General features: G+C 31.6%; 1 protein-coding gene across 3 annotated transcripts; it reads right to left on the bottom strand.

The window, feature by feature from the left end:
• Positions 1 to 11,015: 11,015 nt before the first annotated feature.
• On the bottom strand, positions 11,016 to 14,418 carry LOC108469791 (protein TOPLESS-RELATED PROTEIN 2-like). 3 transcript variants are annotated; one of them, XR_001869200.2, is made up of 6 exons: positions 14,068 to 14,418; positions 12,641 to 13,810; positions 12,120 to 12,294; positions 11,843 to 11,956; positions 11,357 to 11,761; positions 11,016 to 11,266 (listed from the first exon to the last, which is right to left on the bottom strand). XR_001869200.2 is itself a non-coding variant. In XM_017770835.2 (5 exons), exons 2-5 carry the CDS (start codon positions 12,669 to 12,671, stop codon positions 11,623 to 11,625), a joined length of 459 nt encoding a protein of 152 aa, XP_017626324.1. In that variant the 5' UTR covers positions 12,672 to 13,810; positions 14,068 to 14,418; the 3' UTR covers positions 11,352 to 11,622. The 3 variants fall into 3 exon arrangements, 1 of the variants encoding a protein (XP_017626324.1); XM_017770835.2 differs by lacking the exon at positions 11,016 to 11,266 and having other exon boundaries at positions 11,352 to 11,761; XR_008287163.1 differs by lacking the exons at positions 11,016 to 11,266; positions 12,120 to 12,294 and having other exon boundaries at positions 11,352 to 11,761.
• Positions 14,419 to 17,143: the final 2,725 nt, after the last annotated feature.

Genomic DNA, 17,143 nt, shown 5'->3' with positions numbered 1-17,143 from the left:
GTCTGTTCAAGAACCCAAAAGACATGTCTTTTAGAGAGTGATAAAATATATTATTATACTTGATTGGTATGTTTATAAAGTTATCTCATGTTCAATGTCTATATGTTAAATGTGGATGACTAGATTATGTTTAGTTTGTATGTGCACTAAAAGTGTGATTATAAACATGATATGCATGTGACAATATACCATGTTAGACGTTAGATTTGTCTTGGTTTTAATGCTTGAATTGGCTGGTATAAGTATGCAAGTGTTGGTATAGGTTCTTGGCATAATTGGGTGAGAAAATGAAGCTAGAAAATGGCTTCGTTTTGTCCACACGAGTAGACACACGAGCGTGTGTGTAGGCCGTGTGTGACACACGGCTTGCCCCATGGGCGTGTGACTTGGCCATGTGTCCCCTACATCTAAAAATCAAGAAACGGAATGCTTCGAATTGAGCATACGGGCAGAGACACGGGCGTGTGTCTCTGCCATGTGAGGGACACAGCCTTGAACATAGGCGTGTGTCATGGTCGTGTGAAAACTACACCTTAATTTTGAAAAATAAATTCGCCGCACGGCCTAGCACACGGGCATGTGACTTGGCCGTGTGACTTCATTTTGTTCATGCCTTGCAAGTCAGAGAGTTACACGGGTAAGGGACACGGGCGTGTATAGCCACACAGCTTAGAATATTGGCATGCCTGCTCACACGGCCTGACCACACCGGCGTGTCCCTAGACCGTGTGAGCAGGCCGTGTGAGCTGTGTGAGCAGGCATGCCCGTGTGCTAGGCCGTGTGGCGAATTTAATTTTTGAAAAATTAGGTGCAAACTTCACACGGCCAGGACATATGCCCATATCCAAGGCCATGTCCCTTACACAGCTGAAACACACAGCCGTGTCTCTGTCCGTGTGCTCAATAACTAAGCATTCTATTTTCTCAAAATTAAGATGCAGGGGACACACGGCCAGACTACACGCCCATGAGGCAAACCGTGTGTCACGCATGGCTTAGACACACGCCCATGTGTCTACCCGTGTGGACAAATTAAAGGCTATTTACTAAGCCATTTGTCACCCTTATTTACTCATACACATACACAACTTCTATGGCATAGATCATAGCATAGTTAAGCAACTAAACATAACCATTTCCATGCCAACATATGCATTGTAATACCCCGAAAATTTTTACAGTAAAATATTATCCGTAATATAGTAAAATAAGGAAATAAAGTGACAATAAGGGAATTTTTGAGTTATGTCAATATTGGGAAGTATATTATGATATATTAATTCAAGAAAGGACTAAATTGCAAAGATGAGAAAAGTCTTGTTGCACAAGAGTAAATACTCAAAATTTAAGGGGTTGAAGTGTAAATATAAAAAGTTGAAGGACTAATGGTGCAAATATTTTAAGGGTGGAATGGTCTAGAAACCAAGAAAAATTGATGAACTAGGACCAAATTGAATAGGTAAAAAATTATGAGGGACTAAATCGTAATTTTACCAAATTAAGTGATGACTCAAGGATGGAATTCTAAAAGATCATGAAGGGCAAAATGGTCAATTAGTAATAGAGATAATTCTAGAATGTAATGATTATATTGATGATATTTTAAATTAATTAATTAGATAAATATTATTTTATTAATATTTTTATGAGATGTTTATTATTATTATATTATTATTTATTTAGTATAAAAGGAAGGAAAGATGAAGAATTAACATCACATTTCCTTTCCCATGCAACCAACGTTAGAAGAGAAGGAAAAGAAAGAAATTTTGTTTTCTTTACAATTTGGTCCTTCCACCAAAAATTCACCATTTTCACCTAGAAATCAAAAGAATTTCCATAGCTACTAAGAGAGAAAAATGTTAAGGAGACCATGGGGAGTTAGAATATCAAGTTGGATTCAAGAAATAAAAGCTGGAGGAGAGAGAAAATCAAGTTAAAGATTAGTATCAATAGAACAAGGTAAGTATATCAAGATTTCAATATGTTTTTAAGTTTGTTATTATTGACAATGTTATAGTAGAGTTTTCTTACATAAGGTCCTATGTTCTTGATATGTTAGTGAAGATAAAATAAGATAAAGTGATGAGAAATGGCGTAGAAAAAGAAAATAAGGGTGTTATAACATGGTAATTAATATCTTGTACTAGAACAGTTTTGGGCAGCAGCAGTAGTCTAACTTTGAAAAATCATAAAAATTTGTAGAAATCTAATTATAGGATGAATAAAATATGAAATTAAATCTTATTAAGTCTTGTTTCTTATAGAAGAAATTATGTAAGCAATGGAATTGTAAATCATGAGATATGATGAATTTTGTGAGACAAGGTCAGAATGATTTCTGGTTCCCCTGTTCTGACTTTGTAAAATCATAAAAAATTGGATAGATATAATTATAGGATTAAATTTATATTTTTAGAATCCTTAATGAGTCTATTTTCAATATAAAAAACGGGAACATCATTCGAATTCTGTACGAGGAGATAATTAATTTTTAGTGAAGAAGGGGCCAGAACTGTCAGACATCAGAACAGTTGTAACTTTAAAGAATAAACTGTACTTATTGGCTAAACCAAAAATTCTGAAAATTTTATGGTAAGAATATATATGAGTCTAGTTTCAGGTAAAATTAGCGGATCTTAATTTGGAGTTCTATATCTTCAGATATAAATAATTTAGTGACTATGACGCAGATAGACAGCTTGATTATTCATAAAAGTAAATAATAAAAATTATGGATAATGTTACTTACAAGTGTGTTATCTACATTAAGGATGTGGAATGGAGAGGAGGAGGAGGAAAAATGTGTATGAATATTCATCTAGCATGGCTAATTTGTATATTTTAGGCTCAGGGACTAAATTGAATAAAAGTAAAACTTTATGGGCAATTTTGTAAAAATGTCAGAAATGACCAAATTGCATGAAATGGATTATTTTATTATTTAAATTACAAAATTGAATGAATTTATTAATTTAGTTCAAGATCGGGGGAAAACATGTTTTAGGGATTAAATTGAAAAGTGTTGAAATTATGGAAAATTCTGATATTTTATAGAATTCATGAACTATTATCAATACATATGAGAATAATAGCTGGAAATAAGGATTAAATTGCAATAATTTTATTTTCCCTGACCCTAAAGATGAAATTGTCATTAATTAAAAGTTTAGGGGCAAAATGGTAATTTTGCCTAGAGCATTAATTAAATGCATTAGAATATGAAATGAATGAAAATGATAATCAAATTTATTTATAAAGATCCAGACGACTCAAATATGAGACTTGATCGTAGAAAAGAAAAGATATCGGATTAATGAAATTATAAACACAAACAAGCAATGAGGTAAGTTCGAGTAACTTGAATTATATTCTTAAATGCTTGAAATGTATGTTAATGATGTGAAAATAATTTGAATGTTCATTGTATGAAAATTGATAGAACATTGATATATTTGATAAAAGGGGAAGAAATCTCAGTTGAATAAAAGGAAATTTCGATGGATCACTGAAAAGGAATTGACGGTAAAAAGGATCTAGCCCGGACGGGTGATCCTATCCTGATATAGCCCTCCCGAAGAATACGTGTAAATGGATTTAGCCCGGACGGGTAATCCAAATTAGAGTCTGAATTTAGCCTGGACTGGTAATTCAGATCCAAGCTCATTAGAGTAATTGTCATTGCAGGGGATTTAGCCTGGACTGGTAATCCCGACAATACTCTATGAGTTTATATTCTGAGGATTTAGCTTTGGACCGGTAATCCCATTGTAAGGATGAGGTTCATGGAGTGTGCTCTCGATATGAAATGTGTAAAACCATGGTTGAAAGATACCATGGCAACCTGATATGAAATGTGTAAGACCATGGTTGAAAACCTGATATGAAATGTGTAAGACCATGGTTGAAAGATACCATGGCAACCTGATATGAAATGTGTAAGACCATGGTTGAAAGATACCATGGCAACCTGATATGAAATGAATAAGACCATGGTTGAAAGATACCATGGCAACATGACGGGAAATTAATAAGACCATGGTTGAAAGATACCATGGCAGCGTGACATGAAATGAATAAGACCTGAAAGATACCACGGCAACATGACAGAAAATGAGTAAGACCATAGTTGAAAGACACTATGACATCATGTCAAAGATAAATAAGACCGTGGATGGGAGACACGATGACATCTATTGAATAATTGATATTCAGGTAATATGTATCAGATGATGAATGGTTATATGAAATAGTTATGTGAAATGTTTACAAGAACTGGTCATATGGAAATATATGTACAAAGTAGTTGCATGAAATAATTATGAAGATAGATAAACAAAATAAGAATAAGTACATGGAATATAATTTATGTTAAGTTTGATATAAACTTTACGGAATAAATATGCATAAAATATATGGAAATGATGGTGCATGAAATATTGATATAACGAAATGATTGATATATACTTATGAAGAAACGGTAAGAGAATGATATGTTTCATGACATGTACATATATGATTATCTTTGATATGTTGATACAAGGACAATTATTAAACTCAAGTGTAACATGTCGAGAAAATAAGTATATAAATGTTGAATTTATATGAAATACATGCAAGTATACTAACAATGATGTTGTTTGACATTTAGACAAGTGTCAAGCTATTGATTGAATGGTAACATGTTTAATTATAAGAAGTACTGAAATGGTAAGTACTTAGATGAAAATAAAATTTAAGATTTTGCGAAAATTTTTTTATGATCCCGATTTAATTTTGGTTGATTTTTAATGTATGTTTCGGGCTTCGAGGGCCCAATAGAGAGACGTTATGATTATTTTTAAAATATGAATAATAAATAACTCGGAATTATCTAAAAATATTCAGTAAACTTCGGTAATGCCTCGTACCTATTCCGGCAATGGATACGGGTAGGGGGTGTTACATGCATACTCATAACATCATATTTTACCAAGTCCAAACTTGCCAACTCACATTCAATAGGCATTATTAAACTACTTTCCTATCACATATTTTAGCATAAGTTTGTTATCTTATCAATGAGTCACATTTCAACCATCAAACTTTCGTACTACATGCTACAATCTATCATTTACCAAGCAAATAATAACAACATCACAAAAGACATCATCATTTCACAATTTCAACAATTATAAGCTTCGCTTACATACTTGTGTCGTTTCAACTTAATCACATACTCATCTTTGTCCTTGACATACCCGTTGAACCACTTGGAATATTATCAGATACATAAAAGATCTCGCACACTAGGTGCCACATACGTAGCCAATGCTACCTCAATCTCATATCACATAAATGCTCGCTCTCGAGCTATCCACGGGCCTGCTCACACAAGCTGTCAGTCGAGACATAACTACACGGTGCTGCTCCCACAAGCTGTCAAGTATCCGCAACACATGCCAAAATACTCAGCCACTGGTAGGACGTACATGACCAGCACCCGGGATGACATAAATCACATAATCACATGTGTTCCCAGTGACATGTTCCTAAGGTTCAACCGGGGTTTTCTCGCTTGTCGGAACTTCGTCGAATATATCCATATGGTCAATCATACAATTCATGTAATATCAAAGCATTAAAAATACAATTATAACATTACATTATTAACATACGAACTTAACTTGGATGCAAAAAGGCAAAAAGGGCCTAATCGTCAATTATTTTGTTTTTCCCCCGATCTATATCCAAATTTCATTTTTTTATTGATCTATAATATCAAATTTGACTCATTTAATCGTCACACTATTCAATGTAACTCAAAAATCACATTATGGCAAATTTATATTTTTCCCTAATATTTCACATTTTTACAATTTAGTCCCTATGCTCATAAAATGAAATGTATTCATTTTTTTCAAAACCCAAGCCTAGCCGGTTCTTATTCAAGCTCATAACAGCCCACATTTTTCATTTATTCATATTTTAGCACACATTTTATAACTTTTTACAAATAAGTCCCTATTTGACATTTCCATCAAAAATCACTTTGTAAATGTTGTTTATCTAACAACAAACATGTATTTTCTACCATTAAACATCAAAATACATGCACATATAACATGGGTAAAATATTATACTTTGAATTCTCTTCAAATTAGTCCTTGATATAGCTAGATTAGGTTACAAGGATCTCAAAAACATAAAAATCATTAAAAACGGGACTAGAATGTAACAGCCTAATTTTCAGTGGTATCGGGAATAGAGATTTGAGATCACTAAATTCGACAGGTGAGTTGAAAATTTAATAAATTAATACCTACGAGTCAAATGTGAATATAAAAGCATTTTTGAATTAGTGAATTTGGTGATTTAAAAGAATTAATTAGGTAAATTGGGTCGAGAATGAGGTATCAAGACCTCGACTTCATAAACCGAGCTATAAATATTTTTAGAAATATTTATGGAGTGTTGGTGAGGTAGTAATAAAATTTAGTCAGAAAATTTTGACGTTTGGGTGCTTAATTAAATAAAAAGGACTAAATTAAAAAAGGTGTAAAAGTTGCAAAAAGGATTAAATAGCTCAATTGTCAAATGAGGAAGGACCTAAAGTGAAAATAAGCCCAAAAGAGATATTTTGGGTTGCAATAGCTGAGAAAAATCAGGAAATGGGTGAAATAAGGGCAAAATTGGAAAATTGCCAAAATTGGCTAAATAAAAATGGGACTAAATTGGAATATCTAGAATTCTCTTCATTTCTATTCATATTCATCAGCTGAAAAATATCCATGGAGGAGGGTTCAAGCTGGTTTTCATACTCTAGCTTCATGTAAGTTTAATTCTTGCCTTCTCCTTGAAATTTTTATGTTTTTGGACTTTTACAATTGGGTCCAACTTACTATTTCATTAGTTTTTGATTCCATGTCTAAGTTTTGAAGTTTTTATGGATGAGTTCTGGAAGTATATGATGATTTGGCATGAATTAGAGCTTTAAATTGTTTATATTCTGATTTTATTGAAAGAATTGAATAGAAAGTGAATGTTTGGGACCTAATTGTAAAAGAGTTTGAAGTTAGAGTTTTATGTGGAAATTATGAATTTCAATAGTTATGAAATAACTTATAATGTCTAGAAAAAGTATTAATTGATAAAATTATCTTAATTGAGGGGTTAATTGAGTAAGGACTGAATTGTATGAATTGTGAAATTTGGGGCAAAATAGAAATCAACATTTTGCACTAAAACTGTTTTGGACAGCAGCAGTAGTCTAACTTTGAAAAATCACCAAAAATTTTAGAAATGGAATTAGAGGATGAATAAAACATGAAATTAAAGCTTATTGAGTCTAGTTTCTTATAGAATAAATGATGTAAGCAATGGAATCATAAATCATGAGATATGATAAATTTTGTGAGACAAGGTCAGAATGATTTCGGGTTCCCCTGTTCTGAATTTGTAAAATCATCAAAAATTGGATAAAAATAATTAGGGGTTTAAATTTATATGTTTAGAATTCTGAATGAGTCTATTTTCAAGAGAAACAAACGAGGACATCATTCGAATCCTGTACGAGAAGATAATTAATTTTTAGTGAAGAAGGGTCAGAACTGTCAGATAGCAGAACAGGGGAGACTTAAATGAATAAACTATATCAATTGGCCCAACCAAAAATTATGAAAATTTTATGGTAAGAAGACATATGAGTCTAGCTTCTAGAAAAATATATGGATCTTAATTTTGAGTTCTGTAGCTCAAGATAAAAATAATTTAGTGACTATGACACATATGGACAGCTTGAATATTCACATAAGTAGATAGTGAAAATTATGGATAATGTTACCTACAAGTGTGTTGTTTATACTAAGGATGTGGATGGAGAGGAGGAGGAGGAAAAATATATATATATGAATGACTCGTGTATAAATTGACCACATGCCCGATTATAATCGATAAGTGTTGAATTAGAAATGATATAATAATTTATTTGGAATATTTATTATGACATTATGATTATCGTTATAATACAAAAATCGAACTTCTGAGTTTATATGGCTAAATTTTAGTGATTATTTGTTAATTTTATGAATTTCATGATGTGTTATTTCATATGTATTGATAAAATCGTGAATAATGTAAAAGCATGAAAATTGAATAAATGATCAAATTGAGCATTTCAGTTCAGTGACAAGATGAATTGAAAGAAAAGACCATGGTTGGACCATGACAACAAGTGATAAGTGATAGCTTCGGCTACACTTATCTAATCAATGACAAGTGAAAAGTGGTAGCTTCGGCTACCTAATCAGTGAAAAGTGGTAGCTTCGCTACGATCGATGAAAAGTGGTAGCCGGCTACCGATCGATGAAAATGGTAGCTCGGCTACCGATCGATGAATAGTGGTAGCTTCGGCTACAAGTGACAAGTGACAAGTGATTTAGATAAAACCATATCTGGGATATGGCATCGGTGTGATATATGCTACTGTATAAGACCATATCTGGGATATGGCATCAGTGAGATATGTGATTCGTGTAAGACCATAGCTGGGCTATGGCATCGATATATGAATAGGTGTAAGACCATAGCTGGGCTATGGCATCATTATGTGAAGATGTGTAAGACCATAGTTGAACTATGGCATCGAGAAAATGAAGTACTCAATTCCGTAAGATGTTCACCAATTTGAAGAAGTTTGGTAAGTATTACATGGAATTATGTGACATAAGGAAATACGAGTTGATAAGACATGAGCATAAAACTTGGTTGATGAATGAGTTCATTTGTGATTATATATTTCTACGCATTGAGTGTATTATCCGTATGAAATAATCTGAATTCGAAATAAAATATCATGAAAACGTACTTGAAATACATTAGTATGTCTTGTATATGCTATTTGAATTCATAAATGTGGAAAGTAAATGTATGTGGAAATATGAGATGATGATATCTGTACATGGAATTTATTGATGAATACGTACATCCAAATTTATATGATAGATTTTAGTGAACATTGAAATTGAGCTCAATAAGTGATTTGGAAATTTAAATCGTGATTGGTAGGAAGAGTTAATGAATTGCATATTTATGAATTGTTACACGTATTTGTCTGAAATACGAGGAAGTGATGGTAATTGATTCATGGAAAAATGAAACTATGATATATATAAAAACATGGAATATGTTTGATAAATGTGTTCATTCATAATTATGGAATTATGTGCCTCATGTGTGCTATTTGCATAAAGATGATATTTCAAATACTTTGGTGAATAAAGCTTAAATATGAAATAGTATGAAATCGAAACAAATTGGTATGAAAATGTATTTAAATTATCTGTAAGTGTTTCGTGCTTCTCGGTAATGCCTCGTACTTTATTCCAGCGACGAATACGAGTAAGGGGTGTTACAAGAACGGACTTACAATCGAGCTTGGAAGCTTGGTCAAAACCCTAGCTACGGCCTTCTTGGTATTTTTGGTCATGGGGAAGAAGATGGACAAGAATTTTGACCTTATTTTGCTTTTTAATTAATTTAATAACCAAATTACTAAAATACCCTTAACGAAAAACATTAGAAACATACCTAACCATGTCCACTTTTGTCCACCGATTTAAAAAATGGTCTAATTATCATTTAAGGACCTCCAATTTAAAAATTAATGGCAATTAGACACCTTTAACCTATAGAACTCACATTTTGTACTTATTACAATTTAGTCCTTATTGCTAAATTGAGTGCTCAATCGATAAAATTTTTTAACGAAATTTTCATACAATCATTCTATCATGTCGTAGACCTTAAAGAAATAATAAAATAAAAATTTTTACGTTAGATTTATGGTACCGAAACTACTATTCTAACTTGACCCAAAAGCGGGCTGTTACAATTTTACTGTTCATTATTGGCCTCGATGGACCATTCAAAGGACAATATGATTGATGTTGCATATGATTAATATTTCTAACACGAATTATCTGTGAATGTTTTATAAATTGCGATAATACTCTGTGGCCCTATTTCGACGACGCATACGAGTTAGGGGTGTTATAATATTACATTGAACTATTATAAAACAAAAGCATTCCTATCTGTATTAGACTTCAAAAGTTTTAAGAGCTCAAAAATTTGAACATTATTCCTATGAAAATTTGAATGTTACGATCCTTGAACGTTATAATTCTTATCAGTTGTCATTTTAGCTAGTGAATCCGCTTTTGTAGGAGAGCCAAGCCATCTAAAATCCCTTGGAGCTTAGCTTCAAACACTGAACAAACCCTTAAATAATAATTATATCCAAAGATCCACCTTCTATTTAATTTTCGCATCACGGAAAAAACGTGCTTTAAGCATATATGAACTTCACTTTCTTTTAGTTGCTAATGGTTCCAATTATGCTAAAATTTAATCTTTTTAGATATAATTACAAGTGTGTTCAGTTTGGGTATAATCTATTTTTATAAAATCTGTTCTTTGGAAATCGATGTTTGATAAAATCTCTTTCCACGTGATAGTTTATTGAGTTTTCAAATTGGATCGATGATCGAACTGGTTAAACAAATTATTCACTATTTAAAAGCTTAAATTTTAAAAAAAATAAAAATTCAGAAAAAGAAAATCAGAAAAAAAAAAAAGAAAAAATGAGCACAAATAAATAAGAAATTGGAAAGTAAACATGGCCATTTACCTATGGCTTTGCTTAAAGATAAAGTGAGAAATTTATAAAAAGACAAATTGGAAAGTAATAAAATCGATGAATATTTTACACTTAAATGATTTACACATGAAACCCACATCCGTAAAAGGAAAGTATTTAATCATTCTCGTCAACCGAACTTAAAATCGTAAATTGGCAAGTGTAACCATATATAAGTAAAGAACCTAGTCATTCATAACCCCAATCAAAATGAATTTTCACAGCTGCCTCCTCACAAAGTGAAATGTTTTGCTAGGTTTTCATTTCTCATTCTTTAAGCAACTATCGATCCTTGAAACCTACTCTTTTTAAACAATTTTTGAGTTAAGCACAATAGTTTCACCAATAACTTGAGTACCATTTTATTCCATTGGATTCATTCATTTCCTTGTAGTTCTAAGAACAGTAACCTTCCGAGAACATAGAGTGGTCATATAAACAAACAAGCATTAATCACTCATAAAAAATGGTTAATGGATAAGTTGTTTCTAGGAAAGTAGGAGTTTCTCGTGTAGGAGCAAAACTTACAACACTAGGTCTTTTGATAATACCATCTTTTATCCTCCGTTGCAGATCTATGCATTCTTCCTGTTAACACATCATCATGCAACTAAGCATACAATGCAAGAAGTTACCAAAATTCACAATAATATCATATCTCATGTGGAATGAATTTACCATGAACATATCGACTGCAAAATAGCATAGAAACAGATATAACCTGTATCCAACAACACAAGGGATAACTGATACACCAAGGAAGCTCAAGCAGTTATTTGAAATCTGTGAATCAAATGTGGGAAAATAGTGCAGATGAACGCATACACACTCAATTACATTCCCAGCTTGCATTCCCAACTTTTAAAAGTTCACAACTAAGGACCTTATTAACACTCAAAACGACCATAGAATAAGTAAAAGTCACCTCTGGTTCATTAAGGTCCTTAGTTGTGAATTTTAAAAGCTGGGAATGCAAGCTTATCGCGACATAAGGGATTAGCTCCAATCAGCATCTTAAGCTCTACAAGCATGATATTCCGAGCAGATTTCTTGTCACTGTATTTTGAAAGCTGCTTATTTTGTCTGATAACAGAATACAAACAGAAAATTTAGCATAATTCAATCAACTAGCAATTAAGAACAAAGGAAAGCAAGAGTACACACCTAAAGTTATCAAGAGTAAGCAACTGTGTAATCTCTTTAAAATGTTCCTTGTTAAGGGATGCAAAAACCTTCAGATCCTTTACAAGAATTTCAACAGCCTTTGCTCGATCCTGCCTGGTAGAAGATAATGCATAGATTAATCCAACCATACAAAAGAAATATGACCCTTTGCATTATTGCCATTCAATTCAGAAAGTTATAAGTGCAAGAAGCACATAGTTCATGAAACCTAAACAACGACAAACAAGAGATTAACAGCAATACAATAACTGCTCACCTGTTGGGAGCTTTCAAATACTTCTGCTTTCTAATTTCAAAGAAAATCTTCGTCAAGCAAGGGTTATCTTCAACCTTAGTGAACCCACATAGATAACGCTTGACTTCATCCCATTCACCCGCCTGGACTTGATCTTCAAAATGTTTCATATTGAAGAAAAAACCAGACTCTTGTTCTAACATATAATTCGAGCACACCATGCAAAACAAGACATTAAACAAGGACTCGAAATCTAGTCAAAGTCAATGAACTAAAAAGCCTACCACAAAAGGGTACCAATGCTTTTTTAGCTACTAACAGAGCACATTTCTATATTGCTAATCAAAATATCCATGATTTCTCACTATTTGCAACACAAAAAAATAAAAAAAGGCATTAACTACAAGGTTTTTAACAAATCACATAACATGATCTAAAAAAAAACACTCTTATGGCATAATCTTCTAACCCATCTCAAAAGCCAAAAAAAATCAAAGAAAATTAACATGAATCAATATAACAAAATGAAATAATCAACTTACTTATGAACAGTTTCCTTGAATTTTTCCTCATCAAGGAACTATAATATCAAAAAGACCAGCTCCCTACTTAAGGAAGACATTGTCCCTGGTACTCCTAATCGCTCCAGCTCAAATACTAAGGGTGAACCAAGAAATTAATTTTTTAAAACTAACCCAAAAAACCACCACACCAAAAAAAAAAAAACTAACAATTCATTAAGACCCTAAGAAAATACCCAGAAAATGGCATTTCTTTAACTGCCTTCAAAATCACTCATTAAACACTCCAATTTCACTTTTCCCAACTAACAAACTGCAAATCAAAATACCAAAACCCTTTCTGGCCAAAACAACAAAAACCCAAATTATTAAAAACAATAAATAAGCAAAAGAACCCTTTAAAAAAAACCCCCTTTTTTCAACCTTTCACATAAACCCTAATTCATTTCACCTTAAATAAAAGATCCAACAAAGTGTGAGAGAGTTAACTAAAGCTTGAACTTCACTCACAACAACACCAAAAGTCTGAAACTTCTAAGCTTTACTAGAGAAAAAAAAAATTAAAAAGAGTAAAGTTTTGGCCTTTGCTGTAGCACCATGAAAGAGCAAGCAGAGTAAAAAAAAAAAACTAAAAACAGGGTTAGGGTTCTTTTTTCCTTGTTTTTTTTCTACAACAACCTTAACTTTTGTCAGAAAAAAAAATAAAAAAAGGGGAAAACTCAAACTTTGATTCTCTTTCTCTGTCTGTATCTTTTTGTTTGTGAGATTAGGACAAAGCTCTGTTGGACTTTTTTTTTTCTTTCTTTTTTCTTTTTATGTCTCTCATACAAATACAAAATTGTCCGATTAAGTGGTATGACAGTTGCATGTGTAAGAGCCCTATTTTGGCCCGGCCCGTTAGAAACCAAAAATAACCAAATAAAGTCCCAAGACCATTAAATGTCTAGTTACAAAGTTAAATCGGCCCATTTTTCCAAAACCCCATTTACAGACCCATTAACTTAAACACTAACCCATTACAAATTAGGCCTGTTAGCCCAAGACCTAAACTCATGTTTAGGAAAATGGAAACCCTAGGTCACCCTCACGCCGTACCCCCCTCCCATGTGCGCCCTCGGCACGCGCGAAGCCCGATGGCTGCTTCCCTGCACCAAAATGGCCGGTTTTCACCCCCGTTGACCCTCCATAGACCTGCAAACATAACAAAAAAAGGAGAACCGCAGAGAGCAGAGGAACAGTAGCAAACATGGATTAATTTTTTATATATATTCGGCTATAAGAAGCCTCAAAAAGATTGTATTACGGACACTTACAAAAAAAAAAACAAGACTAATCAAAAGAACAGATTTTTCAAAGGTGAATATTTTTGTTTGATTTCTATTATGGTTTCCTTTTTATTATTTACAAAAAATATAAAAAATAATAATAAAAGGGGTAATAAAGCGTACCTCCGATCCACCGTTAGGGGGTACTCTGGTGTCCCTCTCCGACTCGAAGGTCGTTGAACCCCTAGGGGGTTCAGCCAAAGGCCGTGGAAGGGAGCGACGAACCAAAAGGCCTCCCCTTTTCTCCTCTGTCGCGGTGGATTGTGAAGGCTTTGTCTTCGGCCCCGTTCGTAGGAGGATAAGAGGATTTGTTTCGCCCGATACTGACAGCAGTTCAGGGTGTGGGCGCGGACGACCACCGATGAGCCCATGGCCGGCCATGGAGGAGGTTAAGAGAAGAGGGAAGGGAGAGAGAGCAAAGAAGCTCTCTGATTTTTTTCTTTATTTTTCTAAAATGGGGGCTGAAAATGAAAAAATAAAGAAGGGTTTTGGCTTAAGTAGTAGAGACAAAACGGCGCCGTTTGGATGATTAGGGTTCAGAGGCCAAAACGACGTCGTTTGGGCCTCTGACCCGCGCGACCCGACCCGCTCCCACGGAGGATCCGCGCATTTTGACTGAATGGTCTATTTACGTATCGGATCCCTATACTTTTTGGCGCGTTTCAATGTGGTCCGACCTTTCCTTTTTATTTCGAATTCGCCCCGAATTTGTGTCCAAAGTTCAAATTGGCCCCTTTGTATTTTATTAACTAACATTGCTATCACTTTATAATTGTATTTTAATTTTTATGCTTATGTTCGCTATTACTGTTGTATTTACTTTCATTCTTTATTATTATGGCTGTCATTATTTCTTTTATTATTTTATTATTACTCCTTGGTTTATCGTTATTATTGCCTTATCACTTTATCATTGTTATCACCAATATATTATCATTATCCCTATTAATGTATTGTTATTATTAGTTTCTACCTTATTATTAGTACATTATTACTATTGCCGTAACCATATATATACCATATATATATATATATATATATATTTACATTTATTTACACTATTGTTGTTATTATTATTATTTTGTTCATTTTAAACACATCATGCATTTTAAATTATTACCAATTTTAAATATTTTATATATATATCATTTCTTTTAAATCATGATATGTAGTATTTATTTTAGACTCTTATACGTATTTTGATATTTTAGATTATTACATGTCTATCTATATATATATTTTTATTTTAAACATTTTCTATGCATCATCTTACATCAAATTTCTTTTTTCACATTATTCTTTCTAAATTTTTTATATGTCATTTGAACTAAATTCTATTTTAAATTTTTATATATTACTTAGTTACATTATTTTATATGAAAATTATTTTAAACTCTTTTATTATTTATTGTAAACCTTTATTATCATTAATTTTAAGATTATATAGGTATTTATTTTAAAAACTTTTATAAATATTATTTTGGATTTATATATATTTTCTATTTAAATTATTTTTGAACAATATTTATTTTAAATTTTTCTTTTACACATTTTAAGCTCTTTGGTAAGTTATTTTAAAGTGTTCTTGTTATTTTTATTTTTATTTTTATTTTGTATTATTCATCTTATTCCATTTAACATATTGTTTATCTGAAGTTTGCTTTATATATATTACTTTATTTTATGCCAAAAATATTATATATGTTAATTATTATAAATTGTTTTATATTCTTTACTTTAAATTGCCTTTTCATTTTAAAATCGTTTTATGTATTATTTATTTAAAACTGTCTTATTATTTTGAATTATTTTATGCCCTTTTTTAGAGCTCAATTTCTTTATTTTAAATATTTTTATTTATCACCCATTTATTTCCTTATATTATTACTTATTTTATACTTATATATACATATATACGTGTATGCATCATTTGATCTAAAATTTTTGTAAATAAATGTATCATCTTTTCTTAAATCATTATATATATTATTGATTTTAAATATTCATTTTCACTTTATTTACTTTTAAAACTTAGTTATTATCATGTTAAATAGTTTTTATATTTTATTCGTTTTAATTTGCTTTATACTATATATTTTTTAGATTATCACATATGTTATTTCATTTATTTATTTTTATTATTTTTTCCTCCTTGGTTACTAATGTTAACATTTAAATAATGCATGTTGAGTGATTATTGTTATTATGTGTGTAATGGCCTAAATTCAAGATTATCGGAATAGTAGTTTCAGTAACCACAAACTCGATTTAAAGATAAATTTATTTCAATATTTTTGCATGAAAATTGATATGATAGGAAAATCGTATGAAAATATTGATAGAAAAATTTTACCGATTTAGTGGTTAGTTAGAAAAAGAAATTATTAAAGAAATTGGGTAAAATAAGGTATCGGGACCTATATCTCGTAAAACCGAGTCGAAAATAATTTTATAAATATTTATGAAATGTTAGTAATGTGGTATTAAAATTTCGTTAGGAAATTTTAATGTTTGGATAGTTAATTAAATGAAAAAGACTAAATTGTAAAAGGTGTAAAAGTGGATGGGATGATTAAATAGCTTAAGTATCTAATGAGAGAGGATTTAAAAGGAAATTAGACCCAAAATTTATTTGGGCTGGACGGCAAGGGCATGAAATCAGCAGGAAAATTGATAAATTAAAGGTAAAATTGGAATATTGCAAAATTAACTAAATGAAATTAGGACTAAATAGGAAATATTTAGATTTCTCTTCATTTCTCTTCAATTCCAGCAGCTAAAAATGCCATAGAAGGGTTATCTAAGCTGGTATTCCATAATTTTTGCACCAAGTGAGTTAATCATTGCCTTTTTCTTGTAATTTTTGTGTTTCTAAGACTTTTACAACTAGGTCCTACTATTAAATTCATTAGTTTTTGATTTCATGGATGAAATTGAAAGTCACCATGGTTGAGTGCTGTAAGTTTATGATGAAATAGAATGAAATTAAAGCTTTAATTTGTTTATGAGATGATTTTATTAGGTAAGTTCAATAGAAATTGATTTTAGGACCTAATTGTGAAAATATTTGGAATTAAAGTCTATTGCTGAATTTTTTATTCTTAAAGGTTGTAAACTAGTTTAAGGTGATGGAATAAAGTATTAATTGAGAAAAATCAGCTAAATTGAGAGACTAATTGAGTAGGGATGAAATTGTTAT

Source organism: Gossypium arboreum, chromosome 8 (assembly GCF_025698485.1).
Source record: "Gossypium arboreum isolate Shixiya-1 chromosome 8, ASM2569848v2, whole genome shotgun sequence".
Taxonomy (NCBI): Eukaryota; Viridiplantae; Streptophyta; class Magnoliopsida; order Malvales; family Malvaceae; genus Gossypium; species Gossypium arboreum.
This window is presented reverse-complemented; position numbering and strand designations above follow the sequence as displayed.

What these genes read in the sequence shown, in the direction of transcription:
- LOC108469791 (XM_017770835.2), bottom strand. Translation starts at nt 12,671, where the DNA reads ATGAGGAAAAATTCAAGGAAACTGTTCATAA. An exon ending in TTCAAGGAAACTGTTCATAA is followed by an intron (nt 12,295 to 12,640) that starts GTAAGTTGATTA and finishes ATTATATGTTAG; the next exon opens with AACAAGAGTCTGGTTTTTTC. An exon ending in TATTTGAAAGCTCCCAACAG is followed by an intron (nt 11,957 to 12,119) that starts GTGAGCAGTTAT and finishes ATCTTCTACCAG; the next exon opens with GCAGGATCGAGCAAAGGCTG.